The sequence below is a fragment of the Sapajus apella genome, unplaced genomic scaffold (genome assembly GCF_009761245.1).
Source record: "Sapajus apella isolate SASKATOON/1434 unplaced genomic scaffold, GSC_monkey_1.0 scaffold118, whole genome shotgun sequence".
Lineage (NCBI taxonomy): Eukaryota > Metazoa > Chordata > Mammalia > Primates > Cebidae > Sapajus > Sapajus apella.
This window is the reverse complement of record NW_022437058.1, coordinates 1,946,449-1,963,197: the sequence shown is the minus strand read 5'-3', so window position 1 is coordinate 1,963,197 and position 16,749 is coordinate 1,946,449. Positions and strand designations below refer to the sequence as shown.

Genomic DNA, 16,749 nt, shown 5'->3' with positions numbered 1-16,749 from the left:
AAGGAAATCAGTACATTGAAGGGATACCTGCACTCCCATGTTTCTTCCAGCACTGTTCACAACGGCCAAGCTTTGGAAGCAACCTGTTGATGGATAGTTAGTATCCATCAACAGATGAATGGATAACGAAAGCGTGGTGCATATACACAACAATGGCGTACTCTTCAGCCATAAAAAACTATGAGATCCTATCATTTGCACAAACATGGGTGGAACTGGAGGTTATTAAATGAAATGAGGCAAAGAAAAACAAGAAAACGTCACGTTTTCTCTTATTTGTGGGGGCTAAAAATTAAACAAACTCATGGAGATACAGAATAGAAGGATGGTTACTAAAGGCTGGGAAGGCAGGTGCGGGGGGAGAGAGGTGGGGATGGTCAATGGGTACAAAAGGTAAATAGAAAGAATGAATAAAACCAGTATTGGTAGTACTTGACAGCAACAGAATGCCTGCAGTCAATAATAATTTAATTGCACATTTTTTAAAAACCCAGTATAGTTAGACGGTTTGTAACACAAAGGAACCGGGTAGCATCTGTGTTCCAGGGGACAGATAGAAAATGGACCCAGGCCTGTCTCTGACAGGGTGAGCTGCTGGAGCGGGAAGGAGGGATCTGGTAGATGCGGGGCTGGGAGCTGAGGGCGGGGCTGTGCTTCAGCCTCCTCCTCCCACTGCCCCTCCCCTGCCCCCAGGAGCCCTTTGTGAGGAGGAGGCCCCAGCTCTGTGATGCACGCCTGGTCCCCAGTCCCTAGTCCTAAAGGGGATGCCCAGAGCTCAGTTGCTTGAAGGCGCGACTTTGCACTTCAGATGGAAAAAATGCTCTTTCCTCTGAAGAGCCCTAGTGCCACATGGCTGAGCCCCAGCTCCACTCCCTGGGTGATGGATTTCATCCTCATTGGAGTGTGTGCCCTGGGGCTCCTCTTCCTATTACTCCCCTACCTCCCCAGTGACCCACCCTGGAGGAGGAGGAGCAGCAGGGAGGTAAGGAGCCCTAAGCCCAGCCCCACAGAGAAAGGTTCTCTCTGCTTTTCCTCCCCTCATTTCCACTTTTCCTAAGCCATGAGAGACGTTCCTGCTATGGGAAATCTCATGGCCCCTCAGGACAGGGCAGGGCAGGGCGGGCGGGGTGAGAGTGCACGGAGGATTCCATGCCCAGCTCCCAGACCATCTGTGGGGTGGGCAGGAGGCTTCAGGGCACAAACCAACACCGGGCTCAGCGTCGAGGACCGGCTCAGGAGAGGGGCGACGGCTCTGTGGGAGACAGGCTCATCAGCCCTTCCTGGGGCAGGTGCTGGGGCCCAGCCTCCTCTGTGTGGGGTGATCTGGAGCTGTGCTGAGCCCCCGAGAGCCTCCCACAGAGCCTGGACTCACCTCTGGCGGCGGAAGCAGAATCCTACTGGCAGCTCAGAGGAGCCTGGGGGCCTGGGCCTGGGTGTTCCCTGAGCAGAGGAGCAGGGACTGGGGACATCCAGGGTGGAGTCACACAGAAAACCCTCCTAGCATGTCTGTAAGTAGGAAAACAGAAAACATTTCATGCAGGGTAACCATGGGTGAAAGAAACGCACACAGAGCTCCCTGAGCTAGAGGCAGAAAGCCGAGTCCTTCATGAGCACAGTGTGAGTGCAGCTGGTCTGGGGAGAGGAGAGTGAGAACAGGTCCCAGCCCCTCACCCTTTCTTGCCTCTCAGGATCAGAGGAAGAGAAGGGGAAGATCCAGGAGCAGGAAGCAGATCCCAGCTCTGAAAGGTGAGGCTCCCCAGAGGCGACTGAGCATTGCCTGGCCCTAAGCAAGTCATTTGCAGAGGCCTGAGAAGGGAAGCTGCTGGGAGGGAAGTCAGACCCCGGGGCCTCCTCAGATTCCCTGCTGGAATGAAGCCATGGAGGCCGGACCTGGTATGGCCCATAAGGGGTTGGGGAAGGGACCAATGCCTGCCTGGGTATGGGGGAGGTCAGGGAGGCTCCAGGTCCATGTGGACAGCTGTTCACCTCGGCTATGGCTGACTCCTCTTAGAGACCACCACAGTCCACTCTCCCCACAAGATGATGTGACACCCATGAGGGGGTGTCTGTGGAAGCCCTTTCTGCAAATGACAAAGTGCTGCACGGTGCACACCTTGCTGTCACCATCGGGATCAGGTGGCCTTGGACACAGATGCGTGGGCTTCAGGGTCTAATCCGCCTTGGTGGCCTTAAAGAGACATCCATCCAGCCCCCCGTAGGGTTCACAGGCACCGTCCTCCCCACGTAACCCCGCCTCCTGACTTCCAGCTTGCAGAATCCTTCTGAGGGAGCTGGAGGAGACTCGGGACCTGTCCTGTCTTCTGGAGAGGTGAGGAGCGTCCCTTTCTCCCCATGTCCTCCTTCCTACCAGGGCCTCTGAAGTAACCCTAGGGCCTGGTGGAGACCTGGGAGGGGAGGCCCTGGGAAGGGGACAAGAGGGGACTGAAGCCCTGGGGCGGGCATAGGCAGAGCTTTGTGAAGTCAGCCGTCGGGGAGGTGGAGGGACCGTGGGCCCCAGGTGCCAGCCCTCCCGGCCTCTGGACCCCCTGCCCCTGGCTGCAGCTTGTGCCTGCTGTCTCCTGCAGCCACCTGAGGAAGCTCGCGGGTGAGGGTGGTTCCCATCCACCCTTAGGGGGAGATCCCCTGGGTGACGTCTGCAAACCAGCGCCTGCTCAAGCCCCTCAGCCACATGGGAAACGTATGCAAGACCCACCACCCGCCAGCTTGTCCCCACCGGCTTTCCCGGCTCCTCTGGCCTCCACCCTGTCACCAGGCCCAGAGCCTTTAGGATCACACTCAACCCTGAGTGCCACCAGGCCACCAGAGCCCTTGTCTCCCCTAAAACGCCCTGCACCCCGGCCACATGCGCTTGTTCCTCCCTCACCACAGCCCCATGAGCCCGCGGCCTCCTCTCCACCCCCACGGGCCTCCAGCCTGGCTGGACTTTCGTGTGGCCCCGGCCCCCACAGCTCCCCTCCACAACAGCAGCAGCCACCGGCTCCAACCACGGTGATCTCTGGACTTGGGCGCTCCGGCGAGCCCACTGGGGACCTCTCCTGGTGGAAGGAGGTTGCCACCACGTGGGGCCTCTCCACCTGCTCACATGGCAAATTCCAGCAACAGCATCTTCCCGACCACACCCCAGAGGCTTCCTTCTGGGGAGACCGCACACCCAGGCAGATGGAGGCAGGTGAGTGCACATTCATCCACCCTGACGTGCAGAAGCTGCTGGAGACTCTCATCACCAAGAAGGCAGTGATGAAGCTGCGGCAGGAGAAAGAAGGGAAGGGGGTGGACTGCTTGCGGGTGACACCACTGCAGAAGGAGTGGGACGCCACGACTCCCGATCCCTTCTGGAACCAGACAGCCCAACCACAGCAGCCACCCAGTCCGCAGCAGGTCTCTGACGCCACGGCCATGGGGGACCACTTTCAGCAGAAATGCAGCCAGCTCTTATGGGACCTCCCCTCTTTCAACAGCGAGTCCCTGGTGGCTGCGGCCTGGGTTTCCAAGGCTTCCTCAGGAAACAGGCACAGGGTATCATTTTGTGAAGCTGCCACTTCTCTTCCACGTGAACCTGAGGTTGAGGCATCATCACAGATTCCCCAGGCACCACCCCAGCCCCACCACGTGGCCCAGCCTCAACCTGTCACTCCAGCCAGGCCCCGGCCCCAGCCCCAGCCCCCGCCTCTGGCTGGGATCCAGACCCAGGCCCACTTCTCACCCCGTGTCCCAAGCCTACCGTTCTCTTCTCCACCCCACATTAGGGGCTGTGGGGCATCTTGCCTTACATCTCAGCAGAGGGCACATTCTACCATCCCCACTGGAAAGGGGTATCTTGAATGGCCCTTGCAGAAGCGACCAAAGTGGAAGAGGGTTTTGCCCTCTCTCCTCCAAAAGTCTCAGGCTGTCCTGAGCGAACCCACTGCCCACCTTCCCCAGGAGAGGCCAGCCCCATACAGCGCCAAGTCAGCCCCCATCCTTTCCGGGGCTGCCTCCAGCCCTGAGCTTCCAAAGCACCAGTGGCGAGGAAAGGGTGCCATCCACCAGGAGCAGCCCTGTGGCTCGCCTGGCAGATGCCAGCCACCTGGAGACCCGCTGCGGCCCCAGGGGGAATTCCCAGGGATGCCCCAGCATCAAGCAGAAGACATGCAGGGGACCCACCTGCCCTCCCAGCCTTCTGAATTTTCGGGGAAGCACAGCGAAGATGGGCAGAAGACAGGATTTAGGAGCTCTGGAAGGTTCTCTGGGAAGGGGTGCTTAAGGTCCAAGCAAGAGCCAGATCCAAGCCAGGATCGAGGCCAAAAGCTGGAGAGGATCCCAGCAGATCCATCCAGAGGCTCAGGAAGGACCTCAGTGAAGCTTCTGGAGGAAGACAAGCAGGAGGCAGAAGGTGATTTCAGGAGGCCCTGGAAGAACCAATCAGTAAGTTCCGCACCCGGGGACCCAGACAAGAAGCATCCGGAAAATAAGCTGCAAGTCCATCTGGGCAGGAAGGTAGGGGAGATCAAGGATGGCTGGATCCCCATGCCTGTGCGTCGCTCCCGGCTCATGGCCAAACGTGCTGTTCCCAAGTCTGACACCTGCCAGGACCCTGGGAAGCTGGCACCCAGGAGAGGTGGGGAAGCCCATGTGAACACCTCCCAGGAGCTTTCCTTCCTCCATCCCTGCACCCAGCAGATGCTGGAAGCACATCTTTTAAGGTTTTGTGTGAGGCACAGGTGGGGTCCAGACCTCCGGTCCCTGGAGCCCATAAACGTCTGGTCATGTGAGGCTCAGCTCCCGCCCCCCCCACATTCCACCTGTCCTCCCTTGGCCTCCTATGAATCTCAGGTTGAATCTGTAGCTGAGGTTGCCACTTTCCTGGGAAAATCTCTCCAGAATGGTCCAGGAGACAGCTGGACAACAAGCAAGTCAATCCCCACCGTGAGTGGCCCTCTCCCTCCCCCACCATCGGAGCAGGTGGAAGTCCAGACGGCCCCGAGAGGGTCCCAGTCAGCTGACACACATGGACGATCAGAGGTGCCTCCGACTGGACAGGAGGACAGGGGGTCTCAGCCCCTCACGTGCAGCCCTGGGGGCAGAACCTGGCACAGGGAGATGGTCCCAGGATCCAGGGAAACCATCCTAGAGGCGAGTCTGAGTCCAGCAATGACTGAGAATGAGCCGTGGCCTGAGAGTGAGAGCACATCCCTGGGAGGCCCCTGTAGTAGCAGAGCCCTGCAGGAGCTCAAGGTAGGGTCCCCATGGGCAAGTGCTGAGGATGCCCTGGAGCCCCTGGAGGTCGGGGAGGAGAAGCCTCCCACTTGGGAAGTCACCTTGGAAGCCAGCATGAAGGCAAATTCGGGAAGCATTCAGGTGGATCTGAGGAGATCAGGGGCTCTGGGGACCACTAGTAATCCCTCAGTGTCCACAGCCTGTGTTGCTGAGAATCCAGGGCAGCTGTGCCTGAGAGCGCAGGTGGTCAGTGAGATAGAGCTCATAGTGCAGGTGGATCCAGAGGAGCAGGTGCCAGGCCATGCCTCTGGCGTCCTCCTCCAGGACGGAGCCACAGGCCTGTGCCTTCCTGGCCGCCACGTGTACATGCTCCCCGCCGCAGACATGCCACCTGCTCAGGCCCCTCTGTCCACCTCCCAGAGTGTGTCCAGTAAGAACACCACAGCTTCCCAGGGGCCACGTGACCTCCTATGGAAGGGAGGGAAAGGCCCAGGGCAGCAGGAGCCTGGGAGCCCAAAAGCGAAGGCCCTGCAGAAGAGTCAGAAGGTGCTGGGCTCTGCAGACAAGGGCAAGGCCCACAGGAAGCCCAGACCAGGGGAGCCGGGACACGGGACCAAGAGACCCAGGACCTCAGAAGCCAGTGGGAGGAGCCACCCTGCCCATGCCAGGGAAATAGGAGACAGACAGGAAAGGAAATATATCCACCCTCAGCTGGAGAAGGGACAGGCACCACCAGAAAGTAACTTTCGGAGACAGATCAGCCACCCTCTGCAGGGTGTACCCCCCAAGAAAAGAGGCGCAGGGCAGGAAGAGGTCCTGCAGAAAGGCAGGCCTGGGGCAGCTGGTGTCCAGAGCCGCGAGTCTGGCCCAGCAAGGTTGTTCATGGACAGCATGGCTGATGAGGCCCGGGCCATCATCAGAGTTGTGGGACAAATCCTGTTGGACAAACTGGGGTTTCGACGGGGACGTGGTCCCTCAGAAGTCAATCGCCACAAAGGTGACCTCCATTCCCAGGACAATGTGCATTCCTGCTGCCACCAAGAACACAGCAGAGAGATGTGTGTTCTGACCTGCAGCCCCAAAGCCACCCCCAAGGGCCATGACAGTCCTGTCAAAAGCAGGAGCAGCAGAGACAGCAATTGGACCCCACGTCCCAAGGAGCCTGTGTCCCCAGCTGGTCACCACCACAGGCCACGGGTGGCAAGCACCTCGGGCAGCTCCATCCACAGCCGTAGGAACTGAGGTCCTGCTGAACCAGACCAGCCTTCTCACACCTCTCCTCGGGGAGACAGCGGGTTCTACTCAAATAAAACCGGACACCTACAGAACAAACCTGTCCTGCGTGGGTGATTATAGCCCCCATGCGTTCATGACTTCCACGGAGAGGTTCCCAATACACCTGCTTTCCCTGCAGAGGTGTTGGCTTCTGCATATGCCATGCTAGGGTACAGGAAAGGGCTCCGCGTCCACTCCTCCTGAGGGTGACTTCCAGAAGGGCTGGGCCTGGAGGAGGCTGACAGGGACATGAAGGACCCCCTCTTCTCCCTGTCCCCCCACTTTGTCTGGTTTCCAAACTGGATCATGACCCAGAGCCTTTGAAGGACAGTAAACCCTATGGAGACCCCGCCTGGGCTCCGGCTGACTGCATTCCCCATTCTCACTAAGGTGACTCCTGTGTTGCTGCAGGGGCTGGGTCTGCAGGGGCCTCACGGACTGAGTGGGGGTAGGCTCCCCTCAGGCTGGAGGAGTGATGGATCCCAGCAGCCTCCCTGCCCCGTGGTAGCCCAGGAATGTGGGGCTGTCCTGTACTGGCCCTGGGTCAGAGGCAGGACAGTTCCTTCCCCGATCTCCTGGTGGGGAAGAGATGGCATCTTCCCCAGACCCTTCCCTTCCTGCTAGTTCTGGGATGGACTGGGGCCCCACCAGCACGTGGCTCAGCCTTGATATCGCCCCTGTGTTCACGTCTGGTGTCCCGACTCACTCTCCAGAGCAGCCTCCAGGACGAGCCTCCCAGCCCACTAATGAGTGTGGGGTTGGCGTGTCAGGGGCACCCAGGGCTGCTGCCTGCCCCTCTGGTGGGACTCTGTGATCAGGAACCAGCAAAGGGGACCTTAGGCCCAGGATGGGAGGTGGGAGAAGAATCAGGGAAGATGAACATAAGTTCGCAAGTGCAGGATCCACAAGCTGCCCGCTGCTGTAACCAGGGTCCTCGCAGTCTGGTGACTGCTACAACCAAAAGTGGCCAGGGCCACTCCCGCGGAGGGGGACCCCGAAGGCAAGGGCTGGCCTGGGTCACACAGCACATCTGTGGCTCCAGGCCCAGGTGCTGGCAGGGGACACATGGGGCCTCAGAGGATCTGGTCACAAGGTTGGCAGGGACAGTCCCCACAGGGCAGGGTCCTGCACCCCCTCTGTCCTGGTGCTGGTCCCTCCTGGGCATCCCCAGGGCAAGCAGGAGCAAGGGCTGGGCAGGCAGGAGCCAGTTCCCCAGAGGGCTGTGCCCAGGGGCCTTCTGCCAGGGAGAGCTTTATATCTGCAGGGGTGATGGAAGCTGAGGACAAGGGGACAGGTCTGTCCCCAGGCCTGGTGGGACCCATGCAGGGCACCTATTGGGAACAGGCTCTGGTGTCCCTTTGGGCATCCAGGCTACTGCTGGAGCCAAGTCCTGCCTGGGATGGTGACCTGGGCAGCTCCAGTGTGGGCCCAACATCTATGGGACACAGGGTCCCAAGAGCTGCAGCAGAGGAGCCCCACGGAGACCCCGTGTAGACCCCACACTCGAAGATTCCCACAGAGACCCCCAAAGAGACCCCCACATTCACAGACTTCAGTTTCTCCACAGTGACCCCCTGAGGCCCTAACAGAGAATCTGACTGAGACCTCCCATTAAAACCTCCCAGAGGGATCTCCCCCGAGAAACCCCTGACAGAGGCTCACACAGAGACCCTTCAAAACCAACACAGAGATCCCCACAGAGACCCCCCCACCCCACAATGACTCTAACAGAGACCTCCAAGATAAAATATGTCAAGGTCACTTTATCACCCCCTAAAATACCAAGCACTGCACTCACTTGGTTAACTGAGCAACATCTAACTCATTACCAGCAATGGCTTTCTCCTGGTGATCCTCTGCATTCTTCCAGATAAGATTCCTTCACACATCGAACAATGGACAAGCCTCCTCCATCAGACCGCATCCAACTTAGCAACAAGCCTCCTCCATGAGACAGTGTCCAACTTAGAGACAAGCCTCCTCCATCAGACAGTGTCCAACTTAGAGGCAAGCCTCCTCCATCAGACAGTGTCCAAATTAGAACAAACCCCTGACCCTCTGACAGACCCTTCCTCAGATCATCCAGTCACAACCCCCATGCTGATACAAAACTGTAAGCATTGATAATAGAAATGATGAGAGTTCCTCTGATGCCATCCATCTGAGACTGCCCTCAGCTCCTCAGGCCATGCCCTGCCCTCACTGCCAAGGGAATCCCCCTGGCTCCTCTAGGTTGGCCTTGCTCATGGGGCTCCTGCGGGCCTTGTGCTGGAGCACATGGAACGGGAAGGATCTCGGCTTGGACACAGCTTCCTCAGGAAACCTTCTCTGACTCCCCTGTGAGGCCAGGCCCCTGTGCTGGATTCCCCACCCTGGCCCTTCTTCCCTTGTGACAGCCTCTGCATCCTGGGCATCTTTCTCCCAGGACCCTGAAAGCTTCTTGTGGGCCCAGTGAGGAGGGAGGTGTGCCTGACCACACTCCCGGAACTTACTGTGGCCCTGTTATAAATTGTTTCATAAAATCTTCTTAGTTAATGGGCACAGGAATCAATGCTTCCCAATCTACCTCATACACAAGTTGCATCACTAAAATCATCCTTTCATAAAGGGTCTGAACCCTTTTCAGTACCCAATATAATGAATATAATGTTTCAAGGAAAATCTGTAAGAATAAAATGGCATTGCTACTTCAGATTTAGTGTATAAAGAAATTTCCAAATTCAAATTATTCAATCTAAGTTACTTATTTTATAGGTCAGGTATGAATATTCTTGTAAGTTTTTAATCCTTCAAAGTAAAATCCTGGCGTTTAGAGAATACAAACTGAAAAGCAATTTTGCTTCAAAATATTTTTTCTAATGTGCCACAAATTTATTTTAAAAAACTATTACCAAAGAAGATGTAGTTTTTGTCAGGCCTCCAAATCCAAGCCTGGCCAGCATAGCCTTGGTGACCTGCAGGTATACCTCCTAATGGTCTTCAGGAGCCAGAGAGTCTGAAGTAACTTGATGGCCACAAAGACTAGTTCCTGCCTCAACTGATTGCTCTCCCCCTGCAGACTTCGACTGTTGTTCCTGCTCAGCCTTTTGAAGCTTCCCCTCAGACGTTAGGTTTCTCAAGACTCCCACCCCCATAACTATGGAATTTACTGTACCCTCCCCTCTGCTTGCAGCTGATACCCCCCACCTTTATGATCATGCCTGTTTGTAATAGATAACCACTACCCTTGTGACCATGCATCCCGTGACCCCTTTCCTTTCTCCAAAATAGATGACCACCTTTAACTGACCATTTACCCAGACTTATGTAACCAGTCCCCTTTCCTACTCCCCTTGCCTAACTCCTTTTTCGGACTTGGCCTGCTTGCACCCAAGTGTGAAGTGAAATGACCTCATTGCCCACACAAAGCCTGCTTGGTGTTCTGTCTACGTGAGTGATGCACCTAACAATTCTAAGTAATTTAAATATTCAACTTGCAAGAAATATATATATTGTAAATCCACTCTTCTAAAAATGAGGAGCAGCTATATGTTTACTTTCACATCTAAAATGCTGAAATATGGGGGAAATTAGGGAATCACCACAAATGTCCAGAGGAAAACGGAGACTCAGAAAAGATCCAAGAAGATGTTAAGTTTATATGTCAGGATAAGCCTTGGCAAAGATACAAGCTACACCAATTTTTAAAGTAGCAAAACCTGGAGAAGGATGAAAATATGATTTTCAGAGTTAACACATTATTATATTCAAATATGTAATTTTTGACAAAAAAATCGAAAGGCATACAAAGAAGCAGGACAATATAGTCCACTCAAAGATTTTTTAAAAAATGAGCCAACAGAAATTGTCCCTGAAAAAGACCCGATGGCAGAGCTACAAGAATGACTTTAAAATTCAAAACATTTGTATTAGAGACACACAAATACTAAAGTAGGGCATAACATTGCCAAGAAAACAATGTATGAACAAAATGAAAATATTAATAAAGACATTGAAAACCTAAAAAGAAGCCAAAAAGAAATTTTGGAGCTGAAAAGTGTAGTAACTCAAAAAATTTACTAGAGGGCAGATTTGAGCAGGTAGGGCAAGAATTTGTGACCATAAAGACAGAACAACGCAAATTATTGAATCTGAGGAACAGAAAGGGAAAATTCAAGAAAAGTGAATGAAGCCTAAAGAATCTGTAAAGTTCTCAGTAAAGGTAAGTGCATGGACAATTACAAAAGCTAGTTATTTAACTCCACTTTTTGCTTTCTACATGATTTAGAAGACTAACACATTAAAAAAAATAATTATTAGCCTAAAAGCTAGATTATGGTCACCTTGATTTGTAACTTCACATTGTTTGCTATATAATTTCAGAAACCAATGCATAAAAATTATTAGTTTATGTTTTTGGGCAGCAAGGTATATAAATATAATTTTGTGATATCAACAACTGAACAGAGTGTAGACCAGGCTGTTAAAAGGACATATTTCTGTACGTTATTTAACTTACGATAGCATAAGTTCAAATTAGGGTATTATAACTTTAGGATGGTAAAGGTACTCACATGATAACCAAAAAACTGGTTACAGAATATACACAAAAGGAAATGAGAAATAAATGTTTCACTACAAGAAAAAATGTATCTAAACACAAAAGAAAATAGTAAGGCAGGAAATGAAGGAAGAAGCCATGAGCCAGGGAATGTGGTAGCTTCTAGAAGCTGGAAAAGTGAAGGAAACATTTTCTTCCAGGGCCTCTAGAAGGAAACACAGTCCTGTCAACAGCTTGGATTTAACCCACTGAAACTCATTTTATATTGCTTCCAGACTGTAAGACAATAAATTTATATTATTTAAGCTACTGAGTTTGTAATAATCTGTTACAAAAGTAAATAGAAAACTAGTATAACATGTCAATATTCAGAAAAATAATGGAACTAGGTTCATAGTCAGCATTTTCATGCAGTACCTTTGGTTTTTGGCTCACTAATATGAGTGAGAGATGTCCATATGAGCTTTGATGTGCAAGTTAAAATTTTAAAGATAATTACACATATACAAGAAGTATATTTGATAACTTCCAAACCAGAATGAAAAAAAAAAAAAACAAAAAACAGAATAAAGAAGGCTTTATATATCCAATGGAGGGCAAGAAAGAAAATGAAGAAAAGCAAAACACAAGTGAAAAATTTTGGCCGGGCGCAGTGGCTCATGCTTGTAATCCCAGCACTTTGGGAGGCCGAGGTGCATGGATCATGAGGTCAAGAGATCGAGACCATCCTGGCCAACATGGTGAACCTGTGTCTCTACTAAAAATATAAAAAAAATAGCCAGGCATGGTGGCACATACCTGTAATACCAGCTACTTGGGAGGCTGAGACAGGAGAATTGCTTGAACCTAGGAGGCGGAGGCTGCAGTGAGCTGAGAATGCGCCATTGCACTCCAGCCTGGGCAACAAGAGCGAAACTCTATCTCAAAAAAAAAAAAAAAAAGAAAAATTTAAAAAATATAAAAATGTTATCAGTGATCCCAATAAAGCTAAGATTAATCTACTTTGAGACAGGACAGTTACTGTTAGACTGCATATAGTGGCACAGATAATTGAATATATAAAAAAAAACAAAATGTCAGCAAATTCTTATAGAAATAAAGCTGTTGTGCATGTATTTATATCATACAATGTAAAATTAAAGGCCCAAATTATTAAAAAGGGACAGTACACAAAAGCAAACAAAAATAAATTCATCAAACTATGCAAAGAAGAACTGGTATGCATCACACAAAGTTTCAAAATACAAAAAGAAAAGCAGAACTGCAAAGAGAATTTAATAAATCTATAGTCATCAAAGGAGAGGTTAGTTCAAATAAATCATAAGCTGACAGATCAAATACACCATACTTTATTAAGGGGCAAGCTATATCGACGCAAATAATAAATCTGATATGGATTCATAAAGAATATATAAACATGTAGAAACCTGCCATTATCTCATGGAGAACACTTATCTTTTCAACATGAAATATTTGCCAAAAGTGGCCATGTACTAGTTTACAAAGGAAATTTCACAGAATTGATATCTTGTAGTTATAATGCAATTAAATCAGAAATTAACAACACAAAAATAGCCTTTTAAAACATCTATATTCAGATAATATGTGTTTAAGGAAATCAGGAAATAAAAAGGAAATTGCAATAGAAATTATAGAGTATTTAGAAATAACTGATATCAAAATTGAGCTTCATATACTTGTTCATTTATTTTCTCAACAAATATTTATTGAGTGTCTACTGTAAACTAGGCACAGTGCATACTGGTATCAACAAATCAAAGATTGTTTTCATGGAGTTTATATTCTCACATATTTGAAAGTCAGCTGATAAATGATAAATAAGTAAATATTTATTATAATTTCTAATAGTGATAAATGTTAGAAGGTGAGGGAAACAGAGTAAGAGGATAGTGAGTGAAGGTTGTGCAAATTTTGGACAAAGCGCTTAGGGAAAGCTTTGGATGTGACATTTGAACAGGCATAGATGACTCAAAGCTGTAAACCAAGTGTCTGTCTGGGAGAAAAACAGTTTGGGTGCAGAAAACAGCAAGGTTAAAGGCTTTGAGGAAGGAGCAGCTTTGCAATGTTCATACAACAGCAATTAGTCACCAGCGCCCCAGCAAGGTAAATGTGCCAGAAATTGATGGTAAATGAGGTCAAACAGGAAGGCAGAGGCTAGATGTGGGGCTTCGCAGGCTCTGGAAGAAGTGTGGATGGTATTTTGGATAGTATTTCAATGGATTTTTACCTACGCACATATCTCAAGTGCCTGTATAAAATGTCCCTAACATCTCTGGGGCTCCCTGAGCAGCTGCCGCTCAGGGAGGCAACTACAATTCAGACCTTTGTCACCATCAATGAACTCCGCTTGCTCTGAAACTTCACAGAAATGGAACCACAGGAGAAATTAGCACAGGAGATTGGGGAGGCTTTTTCAGAAATGCAGCAAATCCATGAGGATGAAGACCTCCGACTATAGCATTTTATAAAGGCGGGAGTGAGCAGATGAGCCAAATGTTGCTAAGAGACCATCAGGTGATGACTGAACAATAACCTTTGGAATTCATAATGTGGGAACTGGACTGTTTGTGAACCTAAGAGCAATTGTTATGGGATGCTAATTTAACAAACAAGTCTCCTTCAATTGGGTTAAAGAAAGAACACCTTTTTCTATTTTGTTTGTTTTTATAATCCAGATTTGGTAAATGGAGAAGTAGCTAGGAGAGTAGAAAGAACACTGGGCTCTCTGAGGGTTTATATTTATTAATTAATTTGATAGGTTATATTACAACATGTTTCTGTGCCCAAAAGTGATGTGATTTTACTTCATTTTTTAGAGATAAAGTAAGGAAGCATAGAGAGAGAAGGAAGGGGAGTGTTCTCACCTATTTTGTGCTCTATAACAAAATACCTAATAGTTTATAAAGAACAGAAAGCGATTTTCTCACAGTTTTGGAGGCTGAGAAGCCCACAGTCAAGGTGCTGGCGTCTTGTGTGGGTCTTCTTGCTGCATTCTCACATGGCAGAAGGTGGCAAGGCCCAAGAGAAGACAAAATCCCTCACTGAAGCCCCTTCATAAGGGCACCTAAGCCCATTATAAGGGAGGTGCCCTCATGGTCTAACAATCTCTTAAAGGTCCTTTCTCTTAATACTACCACACTGGCAATACCTGAGTTTTGGAGGGGATACATTCAAACCATACCAGGGAGTTTAGCAGATTTGGGGAATAAGAAGGGTAAGTTGTCTGAGAGAGAGAGAAGACAGATAAAGAATTCAAGGCAGCCTAGCTAGGCAGTGCTGAGGACTCCACTTGATGTTGGTAAACACAAAGTTAAGATGTGCCTGAATGTCGTGACTGTGTGCTTCCTTCTATCATGTTTATCTCATGGGTTCTTGTTCACAGATTAAGCACATTGTTTAACCAGTGCTGGGGATTTCATGGGCAAGTATACCACAGGAAGAAAGAGGCAAGAGCATTGAGATTGTTTTCAAAGGAATGATTGCTGTGTGGCACCAGAACATTTAGCCAGGAAAGTGTATACATGAACAAGATAATAGATCTATAATGATCAATGACTTGGTGGGTTCCATGGAGAAAAATTGTTTGCAATGGTCGAACTAGAGAAAGTGGTCTGGAAAACTGAGAGGTTGTGGTCAAAGGTTAAGAATCTCACAATTAATATTTTGGAAGACATGCTGCTATTGACAATAATCAGGTCTAGAATTTAACCAGGAGCCCGTGTTTCTGGGATGAGGTGGCAGGAAAGAGAGCATTGCTAGGGAGAAGTTGCAGAAATGAAGGGGTGTGGGTGTAAGATGCTTTTGTCTACATGAACACTGATGAATTATAATGACAGCGTGATAGAGAGAGGGCAGAAAGCCAGATACTAAGCTTTTTAAGGAATAACAGGGAGTAATATGTAATTAATCACCAAAATAAGTGGCAGGAGGCACAAGTCCTATGACATGGACTTCAAAGTCAGAGGGGTAGTGAGGGAGGAGTGATGACAGGCATGAAGTCTTAATAAGGAAGAAGAAACACATTTTCCTCTTCTGGGTGCAGGGATAAAGGAGTGTGAGAGAAATCAGCACCACTTGAGATGACCAAAGGGAAAGGAAAGCCCTTAAGAAAGAAAGAGTTTTCAGTTAGTTGGTGGGAGACCCATTTAGAGAAGCGGTTGAGGCCTCATGTCTGTGGTTTCTGCAGGGAGCAACTGGAAGAGTCTGGGGTGTGAGCGAGGCCCTTAACCATTGCAATGTTGGTTTAGGGATAAGGGCTGAGGTGTCCAGGGCTGCAGAGCATTTTGGAACTAAGAAGACTAATCTGTTGGGTGTATGTGGATCAGCAGCTCTGACTGTGGCTTCTTTTGTGAAGTTAGGCCATATGGTGGGCAGTACTGTGGCCAGAGGAGAAACTGGGAATTAATGACAACCAAGGTGGAGGCTACGCTGGGAGGTACAAAGAGGGCATTCGACAGTGTTTCTAAACTGGGCCCTATGCCTCTGGACTGGGTCCTAAGCCAAAGGGACCAAGGTTAGCCTGGGGTCCATAGAAACTCCAGTTCAACTGACTCAGTAAGCAGAAATGCCCAGCTTGCGATATGAAGCATGCATTTGCTTGGTGCATTCTCTATGATATATATTCCTCAGAGTCTAATGTAAAGTCTCTGAGGGTCGATTGTCTGGAATTTTCAATGGCAATCTTTCTTCCCACTGGGAGACACAACTAGCCCTGAGGTCTTCTGTCCTCAGCTCCACTTTAAAGTGTATCATCAGAGCCATGAATCATGCCCCACCCTCCCCAAAGTCATCTTAATGCCAGTGGCATTAAGCTGAGACCCCTCTCAGTAACTCTTAGGACATGATGGATGACCAGAATGCATGGGAACCCCAAGATAATCCTGTCTGAACCCATAGGCATGCAATGTCTGATGTCTGGGTTTATTAAACTCAAGGCCAACGAATGAACAATGCATGGAATGAAGAAGAGGTAGGTGTGGCCAGCTTTCAAATAGTCAAGCTAAGGGACACTTGCTGGTGGAACACTCAGGACCACAATTGTTCTTCCGGCTACATTTTGAACCACTGATCTAAACTACTTATGCACAAGAAATCATGCACACATGTATCAATTCAACCTTCTCTAAACCTGTATTTTCTGTTACAGGAAACTGTTAAGTCAAAAAATATAACACAGTAGTCCCACTTTATACACGAGGGATCTGTTCCAAGATACCCAGCAAATGCCTGAAACCTAGGGTAGTGCCGGACCATATCTATAATGTTTTTTTGATCTGATAACTGAGATAGCTATAAAGCGACTAATGGGTGAGTTATATAGACAGCGTAGGAACACTTCACAAAGGGATGATTCATGTCCCAGGCAGGACAGAGCATGTCGATGTGAAATTCATCATGCTGCTCAGAACAGCATGCAATTTAAAACTGATAAATTGTTCATTTCTAGAATTTCCTATTCATATTTCTGGGCGCTGGTTGACTGCTGGTAACTGAAACCACAGAGAGCGAAACCGTGGACAAGGGAGGACTATTATACAGGGTCCATGCCTGGAGCTTAGAGTCAAGTGGGAGGACCAATTGTCCAATCTCTTTTCCACTGCTACGAAAAAAGTACATCAGGGCCTTTGCAGTGATCTCTGAAAACAAAGCGCTGATTGTTCTGAAACTGTTGGCCAAAGGCAATACATCCATGTTAA

General features: G+C 49.5%; 1 protein-coding gene across 1 annotated transcript; it reads left to right on the top strand.

Annotated features, from left to right (window-relative positions):
• The first annotated feature begins 764 nt into the window (after positions 1 to 764).
• On the top strand, positions 765 to 6,459 carry SPATA31E1 (SPATA31 subfamily E member 1). The gene is given in 6 exon segments (XM_032260551.1): positions 765 to 797; positions 800 to 982; positions 1,689 to 1,746; positions 2,269 to 2,329; positions 2,586 to 4,300; positions 4,340 to 6,459. Coding segments are annotated over 6 exon segments (4,170 nt in total).
• Positions 6,460 to 16,749: the final 10,290 nt, after the last annotated feature.